The sequence below is a fragment of the Copidosoma floridanum genome, unplaced genomic scaffold (genome assembly GCF_036245765.1).
Source record: "Copidosoma floridanum isolate Cflo_tuat_1 unplaced genomic scaffold, Cflo_Japanese_pri ptg000013l, whole genome shotgun sequence".
NCBI classification, from domain to species: Eukaryota; Metazoa; Arthropoda; class Insecta; order Hymenoptera; family Encyrtidae; genus Copidosoma; species Copidosoma floridanum.
In genome coordinates, this window is record NW_028321890.1 from 21,167,239 (window position 1) to 21,194,623 (window position 27,385).

The following is a 27,385-nucleotide window of genomic DNA, read 5'->3' on the forward strand; positions in this document are numbered from 1 at the left end:
TAACTAAAATTAATTTTGCCCGGCTTGGAAAATAATGTAACCTTTGTGACTTTTTGTACAATTATTTTAACACAACCGAGTTTGACTAAAATCTGTAATAATTAAGTTTTTAAGTATTGGATATGACGAGTTTAATCATATTTGAATACTTTTAACTTGTATGCAAGTAATTGCTCGGGGCCTTTTCACTTAGTCATATGTACCTAGACTGGATACACCTGCCTCTTGAGCATCTCCAGATAAATATTTTCATAATAAAATATTCGAAACACCATACCTCCATCAATCCTCTAGTGTCATACGGTTGCAATGCTGGTGAGAACCGATTTTGTACACTAGTAAGAAATAAACCTGGCCTCTCTACAATAACATAATACTGCTCCAAGCATACAATCCAAAACACGCATATTCAAAACTCCATCGATTCTTATCCAAGGTTTTATTACCACTTTGATTTCTTCTTTGCTGCTACAAGCAATTAATAAATTTATCTTGGCCAACAATGAGCGTTAAATATCTCAATGATACAAATTTCTTTTGATGGTAAATATTCGGGTAAAAGATAAATAGTAAACTTGCCGCAAACAGCACGAAAAATGTCAACTTATTATTGTCTATCTATCAAATTAGTTGCGGCTGGTTTATAATTGATTATAAGGCTTTACTGGAAGTATACAGTAATGATTATTTGGATCAGCGCCATCTAGCGTTGCGGATTTTTGAACTAAAAAGTGGCCCTAAACTTTTCAACCAGAGCTTTAGCGCTTAGAGCTATTTAGCCTATTATAAACCAGCCGCAACTTATCTTGTAGCTATGAAATGAAAAATAAACCGTACATGTGTTTTTGGCGGCAAGTTAACAATCTATTTTTTATTCAAAAATTTATCTTTAAAAGTGAAAATACATAGTAGGTCGATTTTTTAGTAAAAAATAGATTGTTAATTTGCCGCCAAAAACACATGTACGGTTTATTTTTTATTTTATAGCTGCAAGATGAGTTGCGGCTGGTTTATAATAGGCTAAGTGGCTCTAAGCGCTAAAGCTCGGGTTGAAAAGTTTAGGGCCACTTTTTAGTTCAAAAATCTGCAACGCTAGATGGCGCTGATCCAAATAATCATTACTACATACTTCCAGTAAAGCCATATAATCAATTATAAACCAGCCGCAACTAATTTGATAAATAGACAATAATAAGTTGACATTTTTTATGCTGTTTGCGGCAAGTTTACTATTTATCTTTTATAAGAAAATTAACCTCAAAAAGTATAGATATTCTTACATGGTTTAATCAAATCGACCGTATGACAGTATTTAGAAGTGATTACTACTGTAATTACTACATATAGCTTCACGTATCATATCTTACACTGAGCTCTTTGTACCAGAATGATAAAATCCAAAGTAAATATATGTTTAAAGTTAATATATATAAACTTTAAAAAACCGATTTTAGCCAATATGGCCATTAAATACATTTTTTCTTTCTATTCAAATGAAGTTGCAAAATGGTTAGAAATTTCTTCACCCTTTGATGAAACTACTCAGATTGCTAATGATTACGTTTCAAAATAAAATTCAGGAATCTACTTGATTCAAGTTTCATAGAATTAAAATGACTTAAATTAGTTGTAATATTTGATTACGTGCCATTTTAGTTAAATTAAAAATCGTTCTACACGAAAAACAATGGTTCACGTATTATTTTTTTTTTCTTTGGCAAGCACAATACTGTAAAACACTCTCATCGAGTTGTGCCTAAAAATTAGAATATCAAATGTAGAAAAGTAATGAAAAATAGCTTTCTGTCGCAATAACAGTTAATTTAAATTTTTACCAATGAACCAGAACAGGAAAGACCTTTGGATTTGAGCTGCCGAAAGGAACATGAATCAGAAACACCAGAAAGTGTAAAGCTTCGGCGACGTTTGCCGTGTCAGACCTGCGGAAAAAGCTTCGACAGGCCTTCCTTATTAAAAAGGCACCTCAGCACGCATACAGGTACGTATACTACAAGGAATAAAGTTTGTAAAAGTCATGGAGGAAAATAAAACATAATTGAAACTATCAAAAGGAGAAAAGTCGCATGGTTGTACGGTTTGCGGAAAAATGTTTAGCACCTCGAGTTCGCTAAATACGCACGTAAGAATACACACGGGCGAGCGACCGCACATGTGTCCGATATGTGGTAAGCGCTTTACAGCCTCCTCAAACTTGTACTACCACAGGATGACGCACTACAAGGTAATGATCATAACAATTACCTGATTCAATGTATTGTTTTTGCATAATTTAAAAATGGAATTTTAAGTTTTGGCTAAGTCACCATGAAATTGTTTTGGTAAAAACTAAGGTAAAACATCACAAGTGTTTGGAGTGTGAACGATCTTTCCCGACCCCGGGCGATTTAAAGGCGCACAGCTATTTTCACACAGGAAACTGGCCCATGAGGTGTCCCACTTGTCACAGAGGCTTTTGTAAAAAGCGTATTTTACACCAGCACATCAAGCTCTACAGTGGTAAACATTAGATATATTTGTAACAATTGTGTATTGTATGATAAGACGCTAAAAATTTGTTATCAAATAGGTTTGTGTTCGAAACAGTGCAATACTTGCAAGAAAAAATTCACTTCGATAGCTAATTTGAGATCACACGTGTGTCTAGTAGGAATCAATTTTATGTTGGCAGTGAATAAGAACTACAGATCGAAACCTCACAGCAATTACTATTCCACTTACCCAACTAATGTACCAAGAATTTAAAGATTATTCCCTTGTCTATTGCAACGAAATAAAATGTACGCCCAAAATTTACCAAAATAGTAATTTATTCAAAAACTATATTTACTTGTACTTAACGATTAATACACTTTTTGTTTTATAAAATAAAGAGAAAAAAAATTATATTTTTATCATAAACTTATGAAACATAACACGACTTTGAAATTAATATCAAGATAATCTTGATTGCATAACAAAGTTTAAAGTTTAAAGTTTAAAATAAGCTGATCTTCATAGTTTTTAAACAAGACAAGAAAAAGAATTAGAATGTAATATAAGTATATAAAAAATTTGGAACATTATGTTTGAATTGAAACATTGGCGTCAATGCCGGAATCATTGGTGGGATCAGTCTCATGTTTCTGAGGTTCAGCCAACAAAGAAGTATTAGCTGACTTCTCATCAATTGTAGAATTTCCCATTGGATTGGGCTCGACCAAAACGGACTTTGCTAACTCATCTTCACCACTAGAGTCATCACATGGATTTTTCATGGCCGTATTGTTGGACTCTAATATACGACACGCTTCTTCTTCAGAGTCGACGAGCAAAGTCTTTGTAGAAGAGTTAGATTTATTGTCGCTAGTCTCATCCTCGGGCTGGTTTGGCTGATCACTACTGCCATCATTCAATCTGAGATTCTCAACGTGAGGGATACTTTCAGCTTCAGATGTGTCAGTACTCTGCTGGGTTTGCTGGTTAGGTTCTTTGTTCTTGTCTTCCTGCGTCTCGTGAGCTTTATAGAAGGCAGCAGACTGAGCTGCGTGAGTTTGCGAGGACGTGTCGCACTTTAAAACTTCACGCAATGCCATAGTAGCGTAAGTTGAAGATTTCAAAGACATTTCGACAATTAATGCTTTGAACTGTCCCTCTGACATGAAAATTAAAGAATTAAAAAATCAAATTTTCATTAGTCATGATAATGCAAGCGTTAGGCAAAACAATTGTTTTTGCCACATGGTACATACCTGGTTCATCTTTGATTGGTTCCATATCCCTCAGCTCATCCATGTCCGATAGAATCAAATCAGCTCTTTGATCTTTGTATCGTATAATTTTCCAGCTCAAGTGTTTTGGTACTTCCAGAATTTTTCTATACGATCCACCAAGTGAATATTTTCTAAAAAAAAAAAAAAATAAATAAAATAAATTAGTTAACGTATTAAACATGGATGCTTAATACTTTGATAATTTTTAGATACCCACTTGTTCTTTTGTTTCAACTCGGGAGTAAGACAATCCTTCTGAAGTTGCTCATCGAACCAAGATTTTGCATAGGGCGGATAAACAACTTTCCATCCAGGTTGCGGCATTACTATATCAAACACAGTATAGTTTGACAAGTCTTGTTCCGTCAATATCTTGACTTCAGGTGGTGGTCGATCGTCGTCACTATTCACGCTGCTCTTGTCGTCCTCTATTTTTTCATCCATTTTTTCCCTTTCTGCAGTATTCGTTTTGCCTGCATTGGTAGAGTCCTCTAGAGGTGCATCAGTCTTTTTTTCTTTAGTTTCAACAGTCTTGGTAGCTTCATTTTCAGAGGCATCATTTTTATTCTCTTCAACCTCAGGGTGAACAGTATCAACAAGAACGAATTCATCTTTTGCCTCAGGATTCGCGTACACCAAATCACCAACAATGGGCTTCAGTCCGAATTCTTTGATACGACGGGTCACAATATCGTTCCATACCTTACTTTGGTATGCATGAATGTACATTAATAGTGTGTTCCTAGGAATTTCGTCCAGTGCTCCATGAAAGTTAGTTTGTCCTCGAATGTTAAGTCCCTGTAGAAGCTTAGCTTCGATCTTATCAGTGCGACCAATTTTATCATGTGCTTGGCGAGCGTCCTTTGTCTTACTGTATACCTCTCGAGCTTCAGCGAGTTGAGGGTCTTGCTCACCTTCCCTTGGCTTGAGAATCAAATCTACTGCTTCTGCCCAGTTACCTTAATAAAATTGTTAACGTTACTTCATTGTCAATTTTTTGAACTATAAATTGATAACTCACGATTCATTTACATCAATGAAACATTACCTACCTTGCAAAAGAGCTCTTCCAATTGCGTAAGTTGGTATGGCTGCAATGGCTCCAAATCGTTGCAAGCCGTAGTAGTTAATGAATCCCTTATCTCGCAATGAAATCATACCTTTATCAATGACATCGTTGGATGCAGTGACATTTCTAAGAGCAATGGTGAATTTGTTTCCATAGAGCTTTCCCAACTTCAGAGATTCTTTTTCGAATTTAAAGTTTCCAACAAATGCTCCTCTGATATTCTTTGCAGCCCTTAGGATTTTTTGGGGATTCATTTTTTTTACACTAATCCACTGGGTGGTTGTGGCTCTTCTGTCTTTAGTTCCTGCATAACTAAAGATGTTGGACTTCAGACCCAATGAACCGGATATTTGGTTTAATGCATCCATTGTATCCATATTAGATTTGTATAAAATGAAATGACAGTAATCTCCACCCCTAGCTGACCAATCTTTTCTATTATCACGTGTGTTCTCTAGAAGAAAATTTATCACGTAAAAAAATTATAGTAGAAATCGTGATTGGTTCATAATTGTATTTTTACAAGACTTACTTGAATATTCTTTGGTAAATACCATTAGCTTTTTGTCACCTACATCTTTGGTTTCGCTGTAAACTGTGGTCATCTTTTTAACCAACTGATGTATGCATTTTCTTTGCCCTCTGTCCATGTCAGTAACATCAATTTCAACATCACTACACTCGGCGATTTTTACAACTTTTTCCCATACATCTTGCGGAATTTTTTTTTTCAAATCCTCGATGTCAATACTATCTTCTGGATCTTCAGGAATTCTTTGATCAGTCAGCTTGGCAACTTCTCCTTTCATATTAATTTCATGTACCGCAAAATCGGAGTACCTTTCTTTTATTGTACCTGTGAATCCTTCAGTGTCTCCAACGTATTCTGTGATGCCAAGATCAACTTCTTTTAACCGTTCTCCAACATCGAACTTGGGCTTTTTGAAATTTCTTCTGTCATTTTCGTTGTTATAATTACCTGACAAAAAATCACTAATGATTATATATACTTCAGCCTATATACCTCAGCCAATCATATTTTTCAACTGATTATTGTTTTCTTTCTCAAAACATAACACTAGTACAAGCATAATTGTAAGTAATTTACTTGAAAAAGTTTTTAGAAATAATTTTAATGTGGTGGACACCAATAATCATGTTACGTAAATATAAGTACTACAGTATAGTTGCATTCTCTATATAACATTATTTTGTTTTTTAAACGATTTTAAAAACAATCATTTAGTTTTGAAAATTGTAACGGTTAAAAAAAGTCGAGGACTATGTTTTCTTAAAACATAAACCGAAACTTTTACTTCTAAAATGCGTATACGCAGCGTCCACTACTTACTCGAGACAAAAGGGTGTTTCTAAAAGAAAGTAAACAAAATTACAAGAGAGTATACGAACCTAAACACTTGGTTTCAAGTTTTAAACGCAGTATACTCGTGCGCGCCCGCTTTCCTTTAAAGGTAAAAGGATAAACAATTATGACCTTTACCGTCTTTTTCGGTCACTGATTATTGATGAATGCATGGCGTCCATGTATTTAGGTACATTTACAAAACATAAGAGAGCACAGAGAAAATACGCAAATATCGTCGTCACGAAATACTTGTAAATACAACAAAGAAATTCATTATTTCAACACATGTTTGGCGCGAAATTCTAAGAACGCGAGTCGAAACGCGAAACAAGAAAGGAGAATCGTAAGATAGAAAATGAAAATACTCACGACTTTTGCCATAGAAACGGGAGCCTCGACCTCCACCAGACCTGTTGTAGTTCCTGAAATTCTTGGGGGGCCTCCTTCTGTAGTCTGCGGCATCACCACCCCCGCCTGAAGCTCTTTCACCATCGCCGGCGTGAGCGTCTTGGCGCAGAGGCGGCGTTGACGGCCTGTTGCCTCTACCCCGATCTGCACCACCACGAGGCATCTTAGCCGCTCTACGGCTTCTTCTTTCCGATCGCGACGGCCGCGACTCCAGGATTGATTAGTCTCGGTGGGATCTAAGGTCACGAAAGTTGGAATGTTCCTTCTAGATGATGGTTTGTAGAGAAAATACCTGCGAAATCAGATCGAGCAAATGTTTACACGTGTGGATCTTCAAGGGATCGTGATGAAAGTTAGGGGTGAGATGACAGTGACAGGCTTAAGGTTTGAGTCTAACAAAGCTAAGGAAGCAAACGTAATGAAAAAAGTGTCGTACTTTTGTTAAGAATCAAGAAGTTGAGACTTACGAAGATGCCGATTTCCGTTGAAGGTTACGTCGAACAGTGCGATAGATTTGCGCTTCGCGACTATACTCTCGTTCTTGTATAAAGATCGTGAGTGTCTAGTGAAAGTTATATTTTCCGCTTCCTCCTCCCTACCGCGGCACTATAAAAAACTCGTTGACAACACAGAAACTGACAATGTTAACTGTCAGTAAGAAGTTAGACATGTCAAGCTCAGATGGTAAGTCAATGGTATGTTGGTATGGTCAAATTTATCAAATCATGTTAGTATATATATATAGGATGTCTGCAATTTTGTAGGTGAATTTTCTAATAAAAAATAAATAGTAAACTTGCCGCAAACAGCATAAAAAATGTCAACTTATTATTGTCTATTTATCAAATTAGTTGCGGCTGGTTAATAATTGATTATATGGCTTTACTGGAGGTATGTAGTAATGATTATTTGGATCAGCGCCATCTAGCGTTGCGGATTTTTGAACTAAAAAGTGGCCCTAAACTTTTCAACCAGAGCTTTAGCGCTTAGAGCCATTTAGCCTATTATAAACCGGCCGCAACTTATCTTGTAGCTATAAAATGAAAAATAAACCGTACGTGTGTTTTTGGCGGCAAGTAAACAATACATTTTCTACCAAAAATTCAACCTCCCATGTATTTGTACTTTTAAAGATCTATTTTCGAGTAAAAGGCAGATTATTAACTTGCCGCCAAAAACACATGTATTGTTATTTTTTGATTTTATAGCTACAGTGTAAGTTGCGGCTGGTTTATATTTGGCTAAATGGCTCTAAGCGCTAATGCTGTGAGTCAAAAGTTTAGGGCCACTTTTTAGTTCAAAAATCCGTAACGCTAGATGGCGCTGATCCAAATAATTATTACTGTAACTTATAGTAGAGCCATTATGTTAATTATAAACCAGCCGCAAATAATTTGATTGATAGACAATAATAAGTTGACATTTTTTGTGCGGTTTGCGGCAAGTTTACTATTTATCTTTTACCCGAATATTTACCATTAAAAGAAATTTGTATCATTGAAATATTTAACGCTCATTGTTGGCCAAGATAAATTTATTAATTGCTTGTAGCAGCAAAGAAGAAATCAAAGTGGTAATAAAACCTTGGATAAGAATCGATGGAGTTTTGAATATGCGTGTTTTGGATTGTATGCTTGGAGCAGTATTATGTTATTGTAGAGAGGCCAGGTTTATTTCTTACTAGTGTACAAAATCGGTTCTCACCAGCATTGCAACCGTATGACACTAGAGGATTGATGAAGGTATGGTGTTTCGAATATTTTATTATGAAAATATTTATCTGGAGATGCTCAAGAGGCAGGTGTATCCAGTCTAGGTACATATGACTAAGTGAAAAGGCCCCGAGCAATTACTTGCATACAAGTTAAAAGTATTTAAATATGATTAAACTCATCATCTCTAATACTTAAAAACTTAATTATTACAGATTTTAGTCAAACTCGGTTGTGTTAAAATAATTGTACAAAAAGTCACAAAGGTTACATTATTTTCCAAGCCGGGCAAAATTAATTTTAGTTAGTAAATTTTGTAAAACCATATGCCACGTTTAATATATTATGTTTCAAAACATTACAATTTTTTTCATGCAGGTGGTAATCCAATTGTAGTTGCAAACAGTAGTAACTACATTATTGAGTCTGATACTCAGTGTGCATTGAAATTTGGGATGTTCCTAAGTAATTGGTCTTATAACTTCGATTTTCTTTTGTAGCTGTGATTATCATGTACTCAACATTATGTCAATAAATGCAATGGAAAGATTATTTTATATTTTTATAAAAATACTTAACAAATAAAAATGTTAAAAACCCCGACATTATATGGCTCTACTTGTTTTTTAGCTATTTCAGCTAACAAAAATCAACACTAAACGTTACACATATAGTAAATACTTAAAAGGATTATAGAATTTTAACATTTTGATAAAAACTCTTGCTCCAACATCTACCTCTATAAGCATAAATATATAGGAGGTCGATTAGTGGGTAAATGATAGATTGTAAACTTGCCGCAAACAGCACAAACAACGTCAATTTTTATTGTCTATTTATCAAATTAGTTGCGGCTGGTTTATAATTGATTATATGGCTTTACTGGAAGTATGTAGTAATGATTATTTGGATCAGCGCCATCTAGCGTTGCGGATTTTTGAACTAAAAAGTGGCCCTAAACTTTTGACTCACAGCATTAGCGCTTAGAGCCATTTAGCCAAATATAAACCAGCCGCAACTTATATTGTAGCTATAAAATCAAAAAATAACAATACATGTGTTTTTGGCGGCAAGTTAACAATCTGCCTTTTACTCGAAAATAGATCTTTAAAAGTACAAATACATAGTAGGTCAATTTTTGGGTGAAAAATAGATTGTTAACTTGCCGCCAAAAACACATGTCCGGTTTATTTTTCATTTTATAGCTACAAAATAAGTTGCGGCTGGTTTATAATAGACTAAGTGTTTCTAAGCGCTAAAGCTCTGGTTGAAAAGTTTAGGGCCACTTTTTAGTTCAAAAATCCGCAACGCTAGATGGCGCTGATCCAAATAATCATTACTACATACTTCCAGTAAAGCCATATAAATAATTATAAACCAGCCGCAACTAATTTGATAAATAGACAATAATTAGTTGACATTTTTTATGCTGTTTGCGGCAAGTTTCCTATTCATCTTTTATCAGAAAATTAACCTAAAAAAGTGTAGATATCCAACTTATATGATGTAAAAAAATCGACCATATGGCTTTGCTTAGTTGCGGATATCTTTGTAATACTTACTCTTATTCATGTACCTAGTCAGTACCTTTTTATTGAAGAACTTTAATAACTGAAAATATCGAAAAAATCGGTACTCAGGTAATAAATAACTACAACGATGAACAAAAAATGATATAAAATCATGAAACCAATTAATCGAGCAATAAAAGCATGACGTATATCTTAAGATCCGTTGGTTACTTGGTCGGGTATCTGATAATCTGATTGCCATCAGAGATCAGAGAAAATTTTTGCATTTTTAATCGTACAATTGTAAATTAAAAATTAAGTAAACTGCTACTTTAGTAGTGAAACATTGGATGTGCAAGTTAAACTATTGTATAATGCAAAGGCTAATCAACAAAGTTGTTACCATGAAGTTTTTCAGTGATTCTTTTCCAGTAAATTCCTACAATGTATAGTTAACCTAAGTGTTCAGAACTTACACAATTTTGTTGAGTATTTGCATCGAAAAAATGAGTGAACAAGAAATTGATATAAAAAAAAGTGAAAGTGCACCGACAGTCCCAAAGGATGGTCAAAGCATCAAATCAAATGACTGTGATAGTAATGATCTAAACCAAGATGTAAGCTCAAGGGATGAGAGTGTTGATGGTGAAGGTGCTTATAAACAAGAAAATAAAATTGATGAACCAAAAGTTCTGGAACAGTCCACTTTAACGATTTCTTATGTGCCACCAAAGCCACTTGTTAAAGAAATTCCAAAAGTAATTTACAAAAAGCGTGACGATGACGACATTGAGGAATTTGATACTGATGAGGAAGAGGAAACGAATGCTAAAGAGCAGCACAGTTACACTAATAATATTAGTTATGAGGGTGGCCAATGTGTATACACTGAGCCAGGCACTGGCAGGAAATTAGTTTGGAATAGTGCAGAAAACAAGTGGTGTAAGTACTTGGTCACTTTTTTAACTGGCTCATTTTTATTCTACTGAATGTTTACTGAAATTTTTTGAATCAACGAGATTATTTTTTGGCAAATAGGTCCTAAAGATGAAAATAGCGATACGTCGAATCCTATGAAGGATTATGAATTTGATGGTAAACATTATGTATACACTGATAAAAATACCAAGGTTACGTATAAGTTTATACAGGAAAAGAATGAATGGGTTGTGAAGAATGATGATGAGGTAGAAACTGGAAGTGCTGTGGTGATGAAGGATAAAGCTGATCAGCAGACAACAGCTCAAGGTGTTTATGGATTTGAAAATGATACTCATACTTACACTGATCCAGCTGATGGCACATCATACTTTTGGGATAAAGAGAAAAATGCGTGGTTCCCTAAGGTGAGTAGTATTATATACATTTTTTCTATCTCATGTTTATAAGTAAATTTACTTATTAAACACTCCCTATTACGTTTGTAGCTTGATGATGACTTTATGGCAAGGTATCAAATGAATTATGGTTTCACTGGCTCAAACAGTACCAGTTCTACGAATGAACCAAGTTTACCTTTCGAAGATCCACCAAAGCCTCCCCAAAAACCGAAATTAACTAAAGAAGAGAGAAAGGCGGAAAACAAAAGGAAAGCAAAAGAAGCTCCAACATGGTTTGATGTAGATGAAAAACATAATCTGACAGTTTACATTTCTAATTTGCCTCTTGACATAACCATGGATGAACTAAAAGAGTTGGTTTGTAAATGTGGACTGCTTGCACGTGATGATAAAGGTGTTGATAAGCTCAAGTTATATGCTGATGAAAGTGGAGATCTGAAGGGAGATGCTCGTTGTACATATATTAAAGTATGTACAATCCATTCATTACCATTACAAATCAATTTATAGTTGGAGTTACACTTATGCATCTAATGTTTGTTTTTTCTTAGCTTGAATCAGTCGAGTTGGCACTTGATATTTTAGATGGCTGGAACATCAGAGGAAAGACTCTTAGTGTACAAAGAGCTAAATTCCAGTTGAAAGGGGAGTATGATCCATCAAAAAAGCCAAAACGAAAAAACAAGGACAAAGATAAGCAGAAGAAAATTCACGATAAGTAAGTTATTTTGTATCGTATTATGTTTTGTTACAATTATTTTTCAAACAATGCTCATCTTTTGCAGGCTCTTGGACTGGCGGCCTGATAAGATGTTGGGAGAGCCTCTCAAATGCGAACGTATAGTCATTTTAAAGAATCTTTTTCAACCCGAAGACTTTGATAAAGATCCAAAGTTGATTTTAGAATTCACCCAAGACATCAGATCTGAATGCGTGAAATGTGGTGAAGTAAAAAAAGTCACTCTTTATGATGTAAGTAGTGGAACTTATATCGGTTCTATTTGTTATCTTGTCGACTTGTTTTTGAATTGCTTAAAGATCGTAATTTGTTTTCCTAATTTCAGCGAAATCCCGAAGGCGTTGCACAAGTGACGTTCAAAGAAATCGAGGAAGCTCAAGCTTGCATAGAGCTGTTAAACGGCCGATGGTTCGGTCAGAGGAAAATAACTGCTGAAATATGGGATGGCCGGACTAAATATAAGTAAGTCTATGATGCTATGCATCAAAGTTTGCTTTGATGTCTCAGTTAAATACATCTTTTGACTCAAAACTGTTTGTAGAATTTCGCTACATTTATCAATGAATACTGAAATACGCATGTTTTATTTTTAGAATTAAAGAGACAGAGGAACAAATCGAAGCAAGAATGAAAAAGTGGGATGATTACTTGGATGGACAGGATGAAACTGGAAGTAAAACTGCAGCGGAAAATATAAAAAGTACAACAGGTGATGATGCCGATACAAATAAAAATTTGCATTCCCAGTCATCAGTTGCAGAAGCACTTTAGTGTTTTCTTGTTACCTATAGTTGAGATCTATTTTAAACGATGCTATAATAATGTTGAAGAAATTTTTTGAAATATTTTTAACATTAAAAATTTTAAATCCATCTATTTCAAGAAAAATAAATCGCCAATTTAATTCGAATAGAATATGGTGGGTAAAATTTATTTTTTATTTAATAAAAATAAAAAGTAAACGTTATGATCTTCTTTGGATTGTCTTTTATGTTTCTACAGTGTTAGTAGTATACATGATGGTTTTGTGAAAACATTAAGATGCATCATAACAATTGATATGTAAAGAAAAAAAAAATTATCTAAATAATTAATGTTAAAAAACGTTTTTTGTTACTTTTCAACGACATCAAGTATGCAGTTTCATTTAAGTAACATCTCATTGTATATTTCTTTATTTGTAGATACCCAAATATTTGAGCCTAACCTGAGATTAAAGCAGCATTAAATAAAAAGTACAGGGTAAGTTTCATCATCATAAACATCATATTTTTTTAATAACTAAAATTTACGTATTGTATTTATGTACTTCATTGGATTAGAACTTAGGATACTGACATACATTTCATTTCGTTCTATGATGTAGATACAATAGGTTATTAAAATTAAGATTATTTACAAGCATTGTAGTAAAAAAAAATCGCGTAAAATAACTGTTTTAATTGTTATTGCTGTAAGTAACTTAGTTTTAAAAAAATGTGCTCGTAAACGAGTAGAAGTTAAATTGTTTTTTTAATTTTTTTTTTTTACATATTTAAAAACTATATTTATTACGTAGTGGTACAGGAGATTCCGCGCTTGTGAAAAAGCAATAATATTGCGTTAATATAGGGAATGGGAAAAAAAAATGTGACATCAAACTCATGGTCTTTGGTGTTGCGTGATGAAGAGCGTATATGTCAGGGTCAGTTTCGCTCATTATCAACAAAATTATAGTTTACATGATTAATGCTAAGGTTCCTTTTTTCTTTTTTCATTTCTACAAAAATACAAGTAGCTTTTGTATTAATATTGTAATTTTCTCGCCTATATTACAGTAAAAAAAAAAAAAAATAAAAAATAAAAAAATTCTAAGCGAATCAAACAAGCCACTGGTCTTCTTACACGCTATTCCGATTGTAAATAAATATTATGTAATACTTAATGAGATACGATTCAAAAGTACGTATGCAAAAATAAAATAACGCAATGTAACGGAGTACAACTCGATAAGTCTTGTAATACCTATATTTTTATTAAACTCGCTTGCTTGCGTTGTTTCGTTCGAATCAAGGGTCAAACGAAACAAGTCGAGTCGATATTAATTGGTTTCTACCGTTAAAAGCTAATTTTGATACTTAGGTCGATGGTGGTATCGCATTGATTATTTAGATTACAAAAGCGCTCGGTTTTTCATTTACACGTGAAAACTGCACCAATTTCATACCGTGGGATCCGGATACAGCGCAAGTAAGTATAAATTAGAAATCCCCGAATCGGCACACAGTTTTGCACTTGAAATATTAAACGAGTCATCCGGTCAAACGAAGTCGACTAGTGGAACTTGATATTTCGGTAAAATGGTTTCCGCATGTTCGTTCCGACCGAAAGTACAATCGGGCTCCCCAGCACACACTTTTGGCCCACCAAGGAAATAATAATCAAGGCCCACACGTAGCACGGCCGACCGCACACGTCGCGAGCTCTCTCTCTCTCTCCTTCCTTTGATCTCCCGTGCGGTGCAACGGTAGGTATGTATGTACATACATATGCTTTAATCTCCTGTCGTTTGTTTGCCAATCAAAGGAGGCGCGGGGGGACGCGAAGCTCAGACTTTCAGGAGGACCTCCTCGCGCACGTAGTCCTTGCCGAAGAGCGGCGAGTAGGCGCGCTCATCTAGGCTCTGGAGCCGCTCGTCCGTGAGGATGCGCCCGTCGGCCGGGAAAGCGTCCAAACTGCCCGGGCTCGGGGAGACTTGGGACACCGGTGCGGCTGCCGGCTCGAGGATGCTGTTGCTGTGGTGCGGATTGTGCTTGCGTCCATTGCCCCTTTCTTTCTTGTCTTTGCTCGGTGACTTTAGACGCCGCGATCTGGAATAACATCAGAGAGTTGAGTCAGGGGGGGAAGGGGGGCTTTTGTTTGCTTAGACGACGGCCAATTTGCCGCTCGTGGGAAACTGGGCTAACGCTGGGATGTTTTGCGTACGTCCGACCATGTGTGCCCAAGGATGATGATGGCTCGTTGCCATCGCGTGTATATAATATATATTATATATATATATGCAATGGGATACTGACTTTTAGATGGCTTTGTTTTGATGATTTTGCCGAGTACGCGCGTTGTTATACGTTTTAATGGTAATTGTTGGGTTTGGCCACCGACCACCGTACCGCGTCAATAATGATTATGCGTCGCTGTGACCTCGATGGATTTGAAAAGTTACCGTTTCTCTTTCATCGTTGCGCGAGAAAAATTTACGCGCTGAAAATTTTTATTCATTTACTTTTAGAGGATGTTGTCGCAGTTTATGGTCACAAAAGGGTAAAATTTCAATGATACAAGCCAATAAAGCTTTCGTTATTTCTCTGGAATTAATCAGCCATGCAAGCACATTCAAATTTCATTCGTTTTTGCTTCGTATCCAGCTCGGACTGTATTGGTATAAACTTTTTCTTCCCCAATGACGATATTATTGTCAATTTTGATGCACAAAAAAGAAATTATATTTCATGTAATGGTCCGTGGGAATGATGTTCCCCAAATGTAAAAACTCACCGGCTGTGACAAAAAAGTTGTCATCGCAGTAAAGAAGAAAAAAGCAGCTCATTAAAATTCAAACAGCCCGACTCGTCACCATCAATCAACCATCGCGTCAAAACTGTCCTCTGGGGAAAAAAAAAAAAAAAAAACATGTATGTAACGAGACACGCGCGCGCGTGGAGGCGTGAAAAAAAAAAGCGCGCGCTAAATGCCGATCACGAGTAAGAGTGTTATAACCAATAGCGAGCGCCAAAAGGCGAGTGCCGGGCGATTAAATTTACGCTTCCGAGAATCGATCTATTAAAAAAGCCCTTTTAGCCTCGCGCAGGAAGAAGAAGCAGCTGGCTCTCACCCGTTGGGAGGCCTCGAGCCAAACTTAATGCCGTGGGCCCAAATCTGATTGTCGTCGTGCGACCGATGGCGGTGCCAATTCTTTTTCCGCATCGACTTGAGCTTGCCGCTCGGGTTGTTCGCGGCAGTGCCGTTGCGCTGCTTCCTCTGGATCGCCTCGCCCTTGCCGTGCGGGTTATGGTTGTGGTGGAGGTGCTTGTACTCGTCCCGCCTCGAAGGTGGCCTCAGCCGCTGGTTCTGCGGCGCCAAGGGATCGGTTATGTTCTTGCGACGCCTACCTGTAATTAAACGGACCCTTGTGGGTTTTTTTTTTTTTTTTTTTTTTTTTTTCATTGAAATGCGGAGAGAAAAATGCCCCACCGGCGCTCGATCTCGGCAATTAAAGATTCCGAGACGCGATCGTGGCAGCCTCAACTACGGACCGTATAATAATGCTCCGCGTTATGTAAATCGGGGAGATCGTTATCGGCGCATTATTTCATACACAAGTATAATATGTAGGTATAGAGCCGCATTCAACGCGCAATTTCACGGTTCTTTGGTCCATTTTTAATTTCTCTCGCATCTTCTCTTTCGAGTGCACAATACCATTGTGTAGCGAGTCTTGTGCAACTGTGCCTGCTCGGCCAGTGGATTTCGTAACCATTGGCTTTCCCCCGGATAACGGATGAAACAAGAGTAAGGACTAAATCAAACGAATCGGTTGCGAAAAAAGTTTACCGCGGCAAACTGTGTCGCGTCGAAGAAAACTCGTTTGCAAAAGCATCGGATGTAGAGAGACAAAGGGAGAGAAAAAAAAATGACTATTCCAATTGCACAACGACAGTCCCAACGCGGTTCTCGCTCTTCCGAGGATTTTCAGCTATTGTCGCGTCGTGGAAACGTATAGGTGCTAGACAGTAAGTAAACACGTCTGCGAGAGTACGTATTAAAAAACCTCTTTGATTAGCACTGTCGCGTATTGAAAAAGGGGGTCGTCGAGTTCATGTTTGCCATTACAATCGCGCGGAAATATTGCCATTGTGCAAGGCAAACAAAGTCGATGTGTACTGTCCGTCGAGGGCGCGTATTTGGAGCGTCATCCTTACTTGTAGCGATGCGTCCAGGCGGGGCCTCGCAAATGTAGTACTTTTGCTCGATGCATCGCCTGGGGTTCCACTTGTAGTCCTGGTCCGGGTCGAGCACGAGGCAGTGGTACACGTTGTTCTCCGACACCATGGAGCTCGAGTCGGCAAAGTTCTGGAACTGCACCTTGTTGCCCGACTCGCCCCACTCCCAGTCCATTTGACGCCAGTTGTAGATACCCCCGATCCATCTCTCCAGGCGTCCTGCGCCAGAGTTTGTTATTGTATATATATGTGTAAGGTACTTTTGTCCCGTCGACGATTTTTGTGATTTTCGCGATACCTTTTTCGTCTGATAAATACATTTTTCTTTATCGATATCTCACCGCAATCGACTGATGATGTTGCATCATTCCACACTTGATACCGATATGTATTCGAATGCACCTTTTTTTTTCATCCGCAAATTGAATCATTATTTACAATCGATTATCTTACACGTGATGATAATTTTTCGAAAAAGCGTACTCAGATTCCATATCGATGACACGCATCATTTACGAGATAATCTTGATGCATGAGTCATCAAACAATGTTTCAAAACTTAAGATGAAATGTACATATTTCTGGTGCAATCAAAAGCTCGATCGCGCAAACAAATCACCCAATATAACCTAAAGAAAAAAAAAAAAAAAAAAAGAAAAAAAAACTTACTAAACTGATCGCCCATGAGATAGTTGCGCAGTATCCTGTCCTTGCCATTGCGGTTGAGGACTGCCAGGGTGGCGTTTCGCGCCGTGCACTGGAAGTAGGCTTCCCTCCATGCCGCGGTACCAGCGCTCAGGTAGTAGCAGTTTCGGCGCAGCCTGAAGAAACCGGTGGGACATGCGAAACGGCGCGGCACGTCGGCTGTCCCGTCCTCCGGTACTTGCTGCTGGAGGGACGTATCGGCGTTGAAACTTCGCGGCTCGGCTGGACTTGCTCTGATACCTGTACGAGAAATCACACAGAGAGAGTTTTAGGAATTAGTGTTCCGATGCATCTGTATATAAAACGTGTTTTTATTGCATCATAAGATTTAAAGAGTAACTAAAAATTTTTAATTGTGGGTCGGTTTTCTCATCCTTTCTTTAACCAATGCTAAAATACGTCATGTCACTGTAACCTGCGTTCACACAAATTTTTCATTTACATTACATTCATGGCGATGAAGAAGAAGTACGTGCACACACAATCTATACATTTTAACTCGCTAATCCGTTACTCCGATGTTAGTTAATTTTAAAATCCATTGTCAAACACGAGCTTCAAATAACAGTCCACCGTTAAGCCAACACTATCCGACAATCCTGATGAGTTTGGCAAATATCGTGTCACCTACATTTTGTGAATAAGTTTCAATACGCGCAAATACGAATTTAAATCATCCACCACTGTTGCTAAGGTCAACTGTATATGAAATGTAGTATGCTTGTTTTGTCATAACGAAATGCGTATTGAAAAACTTTCTGTACAAGTAGCTACAGCATTATTTTATAGTGTTTGCTGACTTTTAAACTCATATTACGTCACTACTGTTCGAGTGTCTCTTTGAATCCCGTTCTAGCTTTTAAATTTGCTTGTTTGAGCAGTAAAAAAGACCGCGTGTCGAAAAAACCTGACACACCGGTGTAGAGTGTACCCCATCGACACACAATCATTCATCTTTCTTACGCACTTGCATGTATACTTATTGATAGACTTGTAGGGATTTGTCCCTCTGTCTTGTCTCGTATCTTTTTTCTATTATACTGAAACTTGTAAAATGAAAAAAATTCTTAATATTTGTGCGACTTTTTTCAAATTCAATAAAATATAAAAATCCTACATCTCAACCCTTACTATTTATACCTACAAGTTATTGTTTATGTTTCTTGCAGATTTAAAAAATTTTTTTTTATATTTGCGTCCTACTATCTTCTAGTATTCTTTTACTTCTCCTAATGGCTTTATTTCATTGCCTATGTGTTTTTTTTCTTTCGATTTTTATTTGTACACTTCTTATGTTTTTCTACTTGTTTTTTTATCCCTAAATAGCTCATTTGCTGTGTACCTGTGTGCGACTCCAAACGGTTAAAAAAATAAATGTCAAAGGATAAATTTGTTTAAAACTCCTTCATAGTGCGGGGACGTGCAATGCGTGACACTTAAACATACGTATGCTATTAGTCTCCCTTGACGCTCCATCAAAACAGACCGTGACGCATGATATACATTTTATAAAGAAAAAATATCGGCAACTCGAGACGTAACAAAATATAACGTAATGCCAAACGTATCTAGTGCAATCGGTGCACTGACCTATCAATCACTCGCGCACCAACACCCAATAATTCATGGGCGCCTGCACGTACTACATAAACGCGTACGCGATCTAAATATGCGCTCAAGTTCCCTTCCTCTCTGTCTCTGTTTGATATACTTTGCATACTGTTACGGGCTTTGCCACCTCGCACGTTTACACGCGAGGCAAGCGATGCTATTATTTACACCGATAGCGAGACATTGAAGACTACGATGCGCTCTGGCATTTTGCATCCACTTAGAATTTTCAAGCGCAAAAGAGAGAGATAGAGAGAGTGTGTAAGATTTATCGTGCATATCCAAAGATGCGATGCGTCAGCGTTTCATGTGGAGCGAAATCATTAGTTTATTTCCCCTTGCGAGAGTGGAGAGTTGCGTACGTTTCTTCATATACGTATACATTATAATTTAGCTGTCACGCATTAAGAGCTGTAAAGTGAGTTACGTTGGATAATTCGTTCGGATGGTTTTACTTTTTTTTTTCGGAATCGTCAACCTACAGCTGCTTAATGGGGAACAAGGGTAACTGACTTTTTGACAGATCTTTATGAAATTTTACATGGTTGTAGTTCGAAGCTTTCGAGTGTCGCTAAGAGAAGATATCCTTACTTAAAAAATAGTAACAACTACAAATTACTTCTTTAGTGCTGGTTAACATGGCGGAAGTCATCATTTGCTAACATCTGATTTCTTTGAGAAATTGCCGAAAAAATAGTGCGTAGACGAAAAGATCGGCATGATAGAGTTAGCCGATTCGAAGGAGGAAAATTACTGAGTCTTACTACGAAAACTCCAGATAAGTCTCTGTTTGTTGATCCGTGAATTTGCGACAAAAATTTGTTGTTTCGGTATATTTTGACTACAGTGACGTTCAATTCGCTTACGGCTTACACCACGTCGCAATTGACCGGTTAATCACGAGATATTTCGCCATCGCGCGATTTCTGTACGTAAATAATTAAAAAAAAAACGCTCAACAATATACGTTTTAATGTTTACCTAAAGTGTATCTTTTCCCTGATTGTCTTTATTTTTAATCATAATCATTAATGTCTAATAAACATACATAATGATTATGATATTACATGCAAAACCAGGAACATAAAATGATGAATCTCTGTCAGTGTAGCCATGCAAATAATTAAAATTAAAGCACCTCATCTAAAATTGCTACTTGTAAAATCAATGATTAGGTATGTTTTGAACACAGAAAAATCAAGGATCATACCTACTTTGGACAAATGTTCAAACACATATTGTTAAACATATTCTGTATAATACATATACACGTATTTACTGGGATCGTGTAAAGGCAAAATATGTATTGCGATTAACAGGTCAACTGCGAATTGAACGTCGCTACTGTCAAAATATACCGAAAGAACAACTTTGTGTCGCAAATTCACGGATCAACAAACAGGGACTTATCTGGAGTCTTGGTAATAAGACTCTCTCGTTGTGAAACGGATTACCATCAGAGTAATTTTCTTTTCTTGTTTCGGCTAACTCTATCATATACCGATCTTCAATTACAATGAGGAGAAAATTAAGCGGTTTGGAGGCGCAAACGCTGTGTTTTTTTTTGCGGCTCTTGCGCTTGTATTTTCAGATACGGGGAAAATCAAACTAATTTTTCCCTCATCCATAGCTGATGTTATCAGCGCGTGACATCGAGCCAAAAATATATACGCGCGATCAGTATAAACAAAGATTCTCTCTCTTACGAGCCCCAAATAGATACGGCCCCAAGCACTTAATCCCCTCGATCAGTAAACATTACTCCGACTCGAAATATGTCGTGTTTAGGATAGTTTTCATAAAAATAAAAAAACACTTGTACAATGTAACGCTAATCGATTGCAAACACATGTGGCAAAATAATGACACATCCACGTGAAAACTTTCGCCGAGAAAATTTCCTCATCAAAAGACATACAAATACCCCTGTACACACCGTAGCTCGTATTTGCGTTCTAAAATTACCTCCGCAGCGAGCCATGCCTCACTTTCAAAGCTATTATTGTAATGACGATTCATTAAATTTTCATGTTACGTATATTATATGCCTACCCAGGCGCGCGGTAAAAATTACACCAACCGAGCATAATATCGCGTATGCTAAGCAGCAGACGTCGCATCGGAATAATCAATCGAACCTTTCGACCCGCGATGCTGTTGGGTTTCTCGGAAGAACCAACAGATCGATCGATTCGAATGCTCTCGTGAGAAATTTTCATATAAGATTCATCGAGCATTTTTTTTTTTTCCAACTCCCGCGATGCGTCGAGCATCCTAAACTTGGAGCGATTGGATCATCTTCGCGTGGACACAAGGTTACATAGTTTCAGGCAGTCATAACATCGTCCATGTGACTCCGACTCGATCAGCTCTGCGTTGGTTTATTTTTCTAACGCCTGGGTATATAATGTATATATACAGCTGCAAATGCTGCATCGCGGGGATGTTAATAGCCGCGGTTGTTGGTATACCTATACAGGTGTATATGAGCAAAAAATCGAGAAAAGAGTCGTGACGTGTATATGTAGAGTGTGACTTGTATTCTTATTATTTGAACAAACATTACATAAGCGCCACATTTATCTTGACTGTGCATATAAATTTGTACTCGAGTCAACGCCGCCGTGTTGTATACCAATTGACAAGAATAAACGTGACAATTTCTAAAGGCGCTCTCGAGCACCTCGCCGTGTGTCTTTACCACTGACTATACGTATTATAACAGTTTTTTTTTTTTTTTTTTTTTTTTTCTTCGAGTATTTTTGCACTTGTCATTTTAATTCCTATTATTCCGATGGTACACAAAGTGTACGATAGTATGGAATATTGTTATGATTGCGTAGTCGCGTTATCTATGATTACAGTTAGATACCCATACTCGGTGAGATGAGTCATCAAAAGCTTTTATCACGCGAGTCTCGATGATTTATCTAACTCTATAGTGCTTGCACATAGTCACATCGCCCATGCAAAATAATCGAGGGTCCTTATTACATCTCGTGAAAATAACAGTTGGCCCTTGAAATAAAAAAAAAAAAAAAGTAGCTGAGGAGTCCCAAATTAGTGCGTGCCTTTTTTAAAAAGAAAAGCAATGCGCTGGCGTCACTCTCGAGCCTCGATGAAATGTGGAGCAAATCACTCGCGAGCTCTCGTTAACCCGTCACACACGCCCATGGGCTCATCAATCGACGGATTTTGCCATTTCCTGCGCGCTCATCTTCCCATGCGTATCCTGCCGCGTTACAACTCTTGCACTTGTGGTGCATACGGTACATATACACAGACGCTTGTAACTATTTTCGTCGAGCGTCTCGTCGTTTTGCTATTCCCCATATGCCAATTTGACACAACGCGCTTTCCCCTCGCCACTCGCGCAGCAGATGGATGGTCTGTCCGATGCACGTATACGTGCGAGCGTCAATGATTTTCGTGCTATTCCAGCCGCACACTTCAATGCTCGTTTTTCACATCCACTTTGGGATTATCTGGATTTTTCTATCATAGTCGTCTGAGGCGCGTACGATCGACAGAATCCTTGCACAGATCTCTCTCTCGTCAAAGTACAAAGGATCTCTTTGGTGTTCATACAAATTACGTAATATCTCGCCGCATAGTTGGCCATTACCATCGCGATCAACGATTCCAGGGCGTGTAACAGCAATTAATCCGTAATTGCATATCGAGTTTTATTTCAAAAATAGGGGGAGAGAGAGAGAGAGTGGTAATATCGTGTGTACGGATGATGTGCAAACACAGGATGTATGCATGTACAGAACGGGAGAGATGTTTTAATCGTCGAATCAAAGGAAGTTGGCGCATGGGGTCTGGCTTCTCTTCTTCTCTTACCGTGCAAAACGGAAAACTATTTTAGAGAGCACGGCTCGATAAATCGCGGCTGCGACTCCCGCGCGCACACCTCCTCGTTTCGATCGAGGCGATTTTTCCTCTCTCGTTTACCGGTTTCGCGTATATGACTATTTATAAACGCGCCCGCGGTACACGACACAGCCCGGACATGTGTATACACTTTTGGGGTTTTGCGAGCGTTTTTACAGTGATGTACGTACGAGATACGACTCGCTTGGTTGGCGTTTTTTCCCCAGTGTGACAATTGTTTCTCTTTGCCTCGCACTGATGAACTCCAAATTATTACAACTTTCAATCGTTATTTCACATTGACGATCGATCCGTACGCATAACAAAGGATTTCACGAAAGCTCCCGGCCGCATGGGTAGGTGATGTGTGCACGTGCCGGCGGTGGTTTATCGGATTTCACTCGATGAAAACCGTGCGCGGTGCGGGGAAATCCCCCTCGTGGGGAGATCGGGCGCGAATTCGTTTGAAAATGGAGCGCGTGGCCATCGGGGGTCGAATACCCTCTCGGAGAAATCGCATCTGCTCTCCTCTCGAATCGGCGCTCGGGTGTACGTATATGTACTGTTGCTATATCGTATTTATAGTCCCGGCCATTCATTCCTCGGGAGCGCGAGGGCCCGCTTGGATTTCAATGTCTTTCGTCTAGGCGGTACACCGGTATTTCGTGCTGCTGTACGTGCGTCGAATCATTTTTGATACTTATTCCCGAGAGGCCTTGCGATGATTGCAAGCGGGCGATGAACTCTAATTACATTGATAAAATGTATCTTTGTATGGCCAATAGTTTTCTTTGAAATAAAGTATAAAAGTGGCTAAATTATATTGATTTTTTGCTTTTTTACCACAATCGCTGATATTATGCAAGCCCATGTTTAAATATTCAACTTTGAGTTTGCATATGATTACGAATTATCTACCTTAATCTTATAAATGTACGAGTATACCAGTGTGAGTTTTCAACGTAAATTTAACTTGTTTTGATTTTAAAGAAGGTGCTTGAACTTTAAGGAAGCGTTGTACAAGTTTTGTAAGTAGCGCATTAAAATTCAAAAATAAGATAACCCCGTTTGTGAACTGACGTCGAGTTAATTACCCAACAACGAAACAGATATGCAGAGAGGAGATACATTGCAAAGTATGAAAAAGTTCATTGATTTAACAAAAACAGGAAAAAATGTTATTTTCTACATGGTCCGATCAATAATCTTTGAATTTTACTGCTCCACTTTGGATTTTTCTACCCCTATATTTCTTTAAAAAAATGACAAAATAAGTTGATTATGTAAATAAATATGTGTTATTGTTTTACAAAAATGCAGTGGTTGTCGTATCGTTGCCGCAATCGCAAATTCCGCTCTTGTTAATTCTTAATTTCGTGCGCTCTCACGCGGCTCAATGAACTATTTAACTTACATATTTGGATAGACCCCTTCGGCTATATAAAACTGCAAACTCGCAAAAAAAAAATTTGATTGGCGCAACCAACAAATGATCGCAAAATTCGCAATCCCAGCAAAAATGCGACCAATCAATCGTGATTTCCTGTCGCAATCAATTTTTAAAAGTTGAAACAACTAATTTGTCAAATAAAAAAACATTGCAGCCAATCAACTTTTGAGTATTAAATCACAGTTAAATAACTGGCAAGAATCGGCATTTCGACCCGCCACAATTACCCTCCCCCGCCAGACGCGTTCGTCATTACAGGGAATCCAATATCCCGCGGAGCGGAATAACAAACAATTCTTCCCGAAAACGCTTTCTCTCCCCATTCGCGTTTCTCCGCGGTGCGTAGGTATACAGTGACTACACCTATATACGCCCATTCGCTCGTCACGGGGATTAAGCGCGCGATTTATGGTCGCCCGCGCGTGTACGGACCTAAAGTTTTGGAGCCGTCAGTCGTAGGCGCGTCGAGCCGAGGCGATCGAAGAGAAATAGAGGAGGGTGGCTTTGAAAAACTACCCAACTGCTCGGCGGCGTGCTCGGGACAATGCAATTTCGCTTATTATGTTGTACGCGGGGGAAAGGAAATCGTTGTGGGGTTTTTCTCTCGTGCAGTGCAGGCGAGAAATCGTTGCACGCGCAGGCAGCAGCCCATACTCGCGGTTATACACGCCGAAATGCTTAAAATAGTATAGTGCCAACTCGGCGTGTGTCTTCGCGTAGTCGTCGACGAATCGAACTCTGTACACGCTCTCTCTCTCTCTCGAGGTCTTCGTACTTGCGCCGATCCTTTCCCCCCCTGCCCTCCTATGAGTGCACACTCGGGTCCCTATAGCGCATAGTTTGCACATGTTTTAGAGCATCGGTATAACGTTTGTACCCATGTGCATACTTCGAGTGTGTACACAGTAGACTTAGTGTCTCGGCGGATTAAAATTTCATCTCCACGCGTGCTCGGCTCGCTGCAGCGTTGCTCTTTTATTTTTCGATGACTGGCAAAGTATTCTAATTTATTCGATTGGACGCATCGGTCGGGCTTCGCTCATTTTCAGAGTGGACGTAATCTCTATATACTATAATTTATCGTTGGATCTTTTTTATTATTTCGCACAATAAAAGAATCCTTACGACATCGGTGTTTCATATTTTTTCTCGAAATTCGCAGAAGCTCGTGGAACGTATTAAAAAAAAAAAAAAAAAAAAAAAAAAATTAAAAGTAACTTCTTATCAAAAGACGACAACCATCGAACGATGCAATGCCGCGAAAACGTATCGCATGAGGCAAGAGTATAATTTTGAATCAGTGATTCATGATTTGCAAACGAATTAAAAATAGCACTCGCCGTCATGAAATACATCAAATTTCACCGCATGAAAGTGAAGACCCTTTGACAAACGAGAACGAACAAGCGACGTGATATAAAAAAAGAATATCGGTATACGCGCGCAAGCATTAATTACCTGCGGTGGTCGTGAGCACCAGCAGCACCGGCAGGACCCAATACGCCAGCATGATGAACGAAAGCACAGCTCAATCACCGCTAAAATTGGGCCCCTTGCATTTTTCCTTCGAAACGAGCAGACTGGCACTCGGTGGAATTTCAATTCCGCCGCAAACAACCGCTGGTCCAATTAAAAGGAAAGGGGACGAAACTGCCAATTATGAAAAAAACAGGTGTCCCGTCGATCGAATAATAAATCGAGCGAGGGAAAACTGTTGTTTTTTTTCTTTTTTTTCACGTATGGCACTGAAAAGTGTACAAAAGCGAGCGAAGACGCGTGCTTCCTCGATGCCGGTTCGCGCTGAACTGAACTAGCGATACACGAGCGAGGCTGTGGCCGGCCGTCAGCGGCTCGTCCCTACCGATGTATAGCACACGGAGCGTCTCTTGGCCTCGCTTCCCGATCCCCGCACTCGATTGTTCTTCTTCGCGTCTTTTTCAGGTGGCTCCGTTGCCTGTCACACGAACAATCTCTCACGTACAATAACTTGCCTTAATACCGATGCTACCGATAATTATTTATAACGGTACCGATGCAGGGACTTTCGTCCAAGTTTTTTTCTTTTTTCACGGGAAACGAGATGGTTAAAGCACAAATTTTTCGCACCGTGTCGGGCTTCGTTAGCCGTAGCGCTACAAGACACAATGTGCTCCTGATAAGATTTCAGCTGGAAGTGGGCGAAAAAAAAAAAAATTTCGTTATCTCCCTCGGTTTTATTGCAGACGTCGTGCTAATGGTATCGAGCACCGGGAGATGCCCTCGTCCGTGAAAAATTGACGAATTTAATCCGCACGTTTTTACGTAACGAATCGTGAACACGATAGGTGTGGGAACACTGGATCGTATCAAATTAAATTATCTCTCTCGAGATGTTGAATCATCGCAAATTTTGGCGACACAATCTCGTCAGTCAAAACGGCTCTGTTGTCATTTAGATGCCGTACGTTTTGATTTTCGTGACTTGTGAGGGTTTGACCTAAGATAAAATCTCAAAAATGTATACTCGGTGCAATCTTCAGACGAGAAACTATGTATTCATCGACGAAACGCTTGGCGCCCAATTTTAATTTAAATGTGCACTTACGCGCAAGGGCGTAATTGCATTTTGTGACCCATCAAGCCGGAAAATACAGCACACAAACTCGCAGCACCAAAGTTACTTTCCTGTCGGATATTTAGTTGGGAAAATTTCTAGTCCTTAATCGGATCCTCAAACTCGCAGCTAACTTAATTTCTGGTTCGACAAAGTATAAGTACGCCGAGCCAGTGAATATTAGCGCTACTCGACACTCGAAGTTTGAAAATATTGATCGTGTTGCAATTTACAGGAAAGGCACTGAAAATTCATC

The 27,385-nt window shown here is 38.4% G+C and overlaps 4 protein-coding genes across 5 annotated transcripts; 2 read left to right on the forward strand and 2 right to left on the reverse strand.

Moving 5' to 3' along the window:
- Positions 1 to 1,830: 1,830 nt before the first annotated feature.
- Positions 1,831 to 2,792, forward strand: LOC106636172 (uncharacterized; the record flags this gene model as incomplete). The annotated part of the gene is made up of 4 exons (XM_014348491.2): positions 1,831 to 1,999; positions 2,073 to 2,242; positions 2,352 to 2,517; positions 2,588 to 2,792. Coding segments are annotated over 4 exons (681 nt in total), but the record flags the coding sequence as incomplete, so codon positions are not given.
- An 18-nt stretch (positions 2,793 to 2,810) lies between these two features.
- Positions 2,811 to 7,165, reverse strand: Pus7 (pseudouridine synthase 7). Of its 2 annotated transcripts, none has more exons than XM_014348601.2 (7): positions 7,081 to 7,165; positions 6,575 to 6,905; positions 5,372 to 5,818; positions 4,823 to 5,293; positions 3,988 to 4,729; positions 3,750 to 3,901; positions 2,811 to 3,652 (listed from the first exon to the last, which is right to left on the reverse strand). In XM_014348601.2, the coding sequence occupies exons 2-7, from the start codon at positions 6,774 to 6,776 to the stop codon at positions 3,081 to 3,083; spliced, it is 2,586 nt and encodes an 861-aa protein (XP_014204087.2). In that variant the 5' UTR covers positions 6,777 to 6,905; positions 7,081 to 7,165; the 3' UTR covers positions 2,811 to 3,080. The 2 variants fall into 2 exon arrangements, with proteins under 2 accessions (XP_014204087.2, XP_089447511.1); XM_089591385.1 differs by having other exon boundaries at positions 7,050 to 7,165.
- Positions 7,166 to 9,874: 2,709 nt separating this feature from the next.
- Positions 9,875 to 12,830, forward strand: barc (RRM1_TatSF1_like and RRM2_TatSF1_like domain-containing protein barc). The gene is made up of 7 exons (XM_014348565.2): positions 9,875 to 10,778; positions 10,875 to 11,182; positions 11,264 to 11,644; positions 11,728 to 11,894; positions 11,962 to 12,148; positions 12,241 to 12,377; positions 12,509 to 12,830. The coding sequence occupies exons 1-7, from the start codon at positions 10,343 to 10,345 to the stop codon at positions 12,684 to 12,686; spliced, it is 1,794 nt and encodes a 597-aa protein (XP_014204051.2). The 5' UTR covers positions 9,875 to 10,342; the 3' UTR covers positions 12,687 to 12,830.
- Positions 12,831 to 13,444: 614 nt separating this feature from the next.
- Positions 13,445 to 26,385, reverse strand: LOC106636231 (uncharacterized). The gene is made up of 5 exons (XM_014348566.2): positions 25,995 to 26,385; positions 17,564 to 17,839; positions 16,874 to 17,113; positions 15,787 to 16,063; positions 13,445 to 14,764 (listed from the first exon to the last, which is right to left on the reverse strand). The coding sequence occupies exons 1-5, from the start codon at positions 26,044 to 26,046 to the stop codon at positions 14,503 to 14,505; spliced, it is 1,107 nt and encodes a 368-aa protein (XP_014204052.2). The 5' UTR covers positions 26,047 to 26,385; the 3' UTR covers positions 13,445 to 14,502.
- Positions 26,386 to 27,385: the final 1,000 nt, after the last annotated feature.

Coding starts and splice junctions, on each gene's coding strand:
- Pus7 (XM_014348601.2), bottom strand. CDS start 6,776: ATGCCTCGTGGTGGTGCAGATCGGGGTAGAGGCAACAGGCCGTCAACG. Junction 5,819..6,574: donor CCGTTTCTATGGCAAAAGTC/GTGAGTATTTTC, acceptor ATTTTTTGTCAG/GTAATTATAACAACGAAAAT. Junction 3,902..3,987: donor GAGTTGAAACAAAAGAACAA/GTGGGTATCTAA, acceptor TTTTTTTTTTAG/AAAATATTCACTTGGTGGAT.
- barc (XM_014348565.2), top strand. CDS start 10,343: ATGAGTGAACAAGAAATTGATATAAAAAAAAGTGAAAGTGCACCGACA. Junction 11,645..11,727: donor CTCGTTGTACATATATTAAA/GTATGTACAATC, acceptor GTTTTTTCTTAG/CTTGAATCAGTCGAGTTGGC. Junction 12,149..12,240: donor AAAAAGTCACTCTTTATGAT/GTAAGTAGTGGA, acceptor TCCTAATTTCAG/CGAAATCCCGAAGGCGTTGC.
- LOC106636231 (XM_014348566.2), bottom strand. CDS start 26,046: ATGCTGGCGTATTGGGTCCTGCCGGTGCTGCTGGTGCTCACGACCACC. Junction 17,114..17,563: donor TCTCATGGGCGATCAGTTTA/GTAAGTTTTTTT, acceptor ACTCTGGCGCAG/GACGCCTGGAGAGATGGATC. Junction 16,064..16,873: donor GCCTGGACGCATCGCTACAA/GTAAGGATGACG, acceptor GTTTAATTACAG/GTAGGCGTCGCAAGAACATA.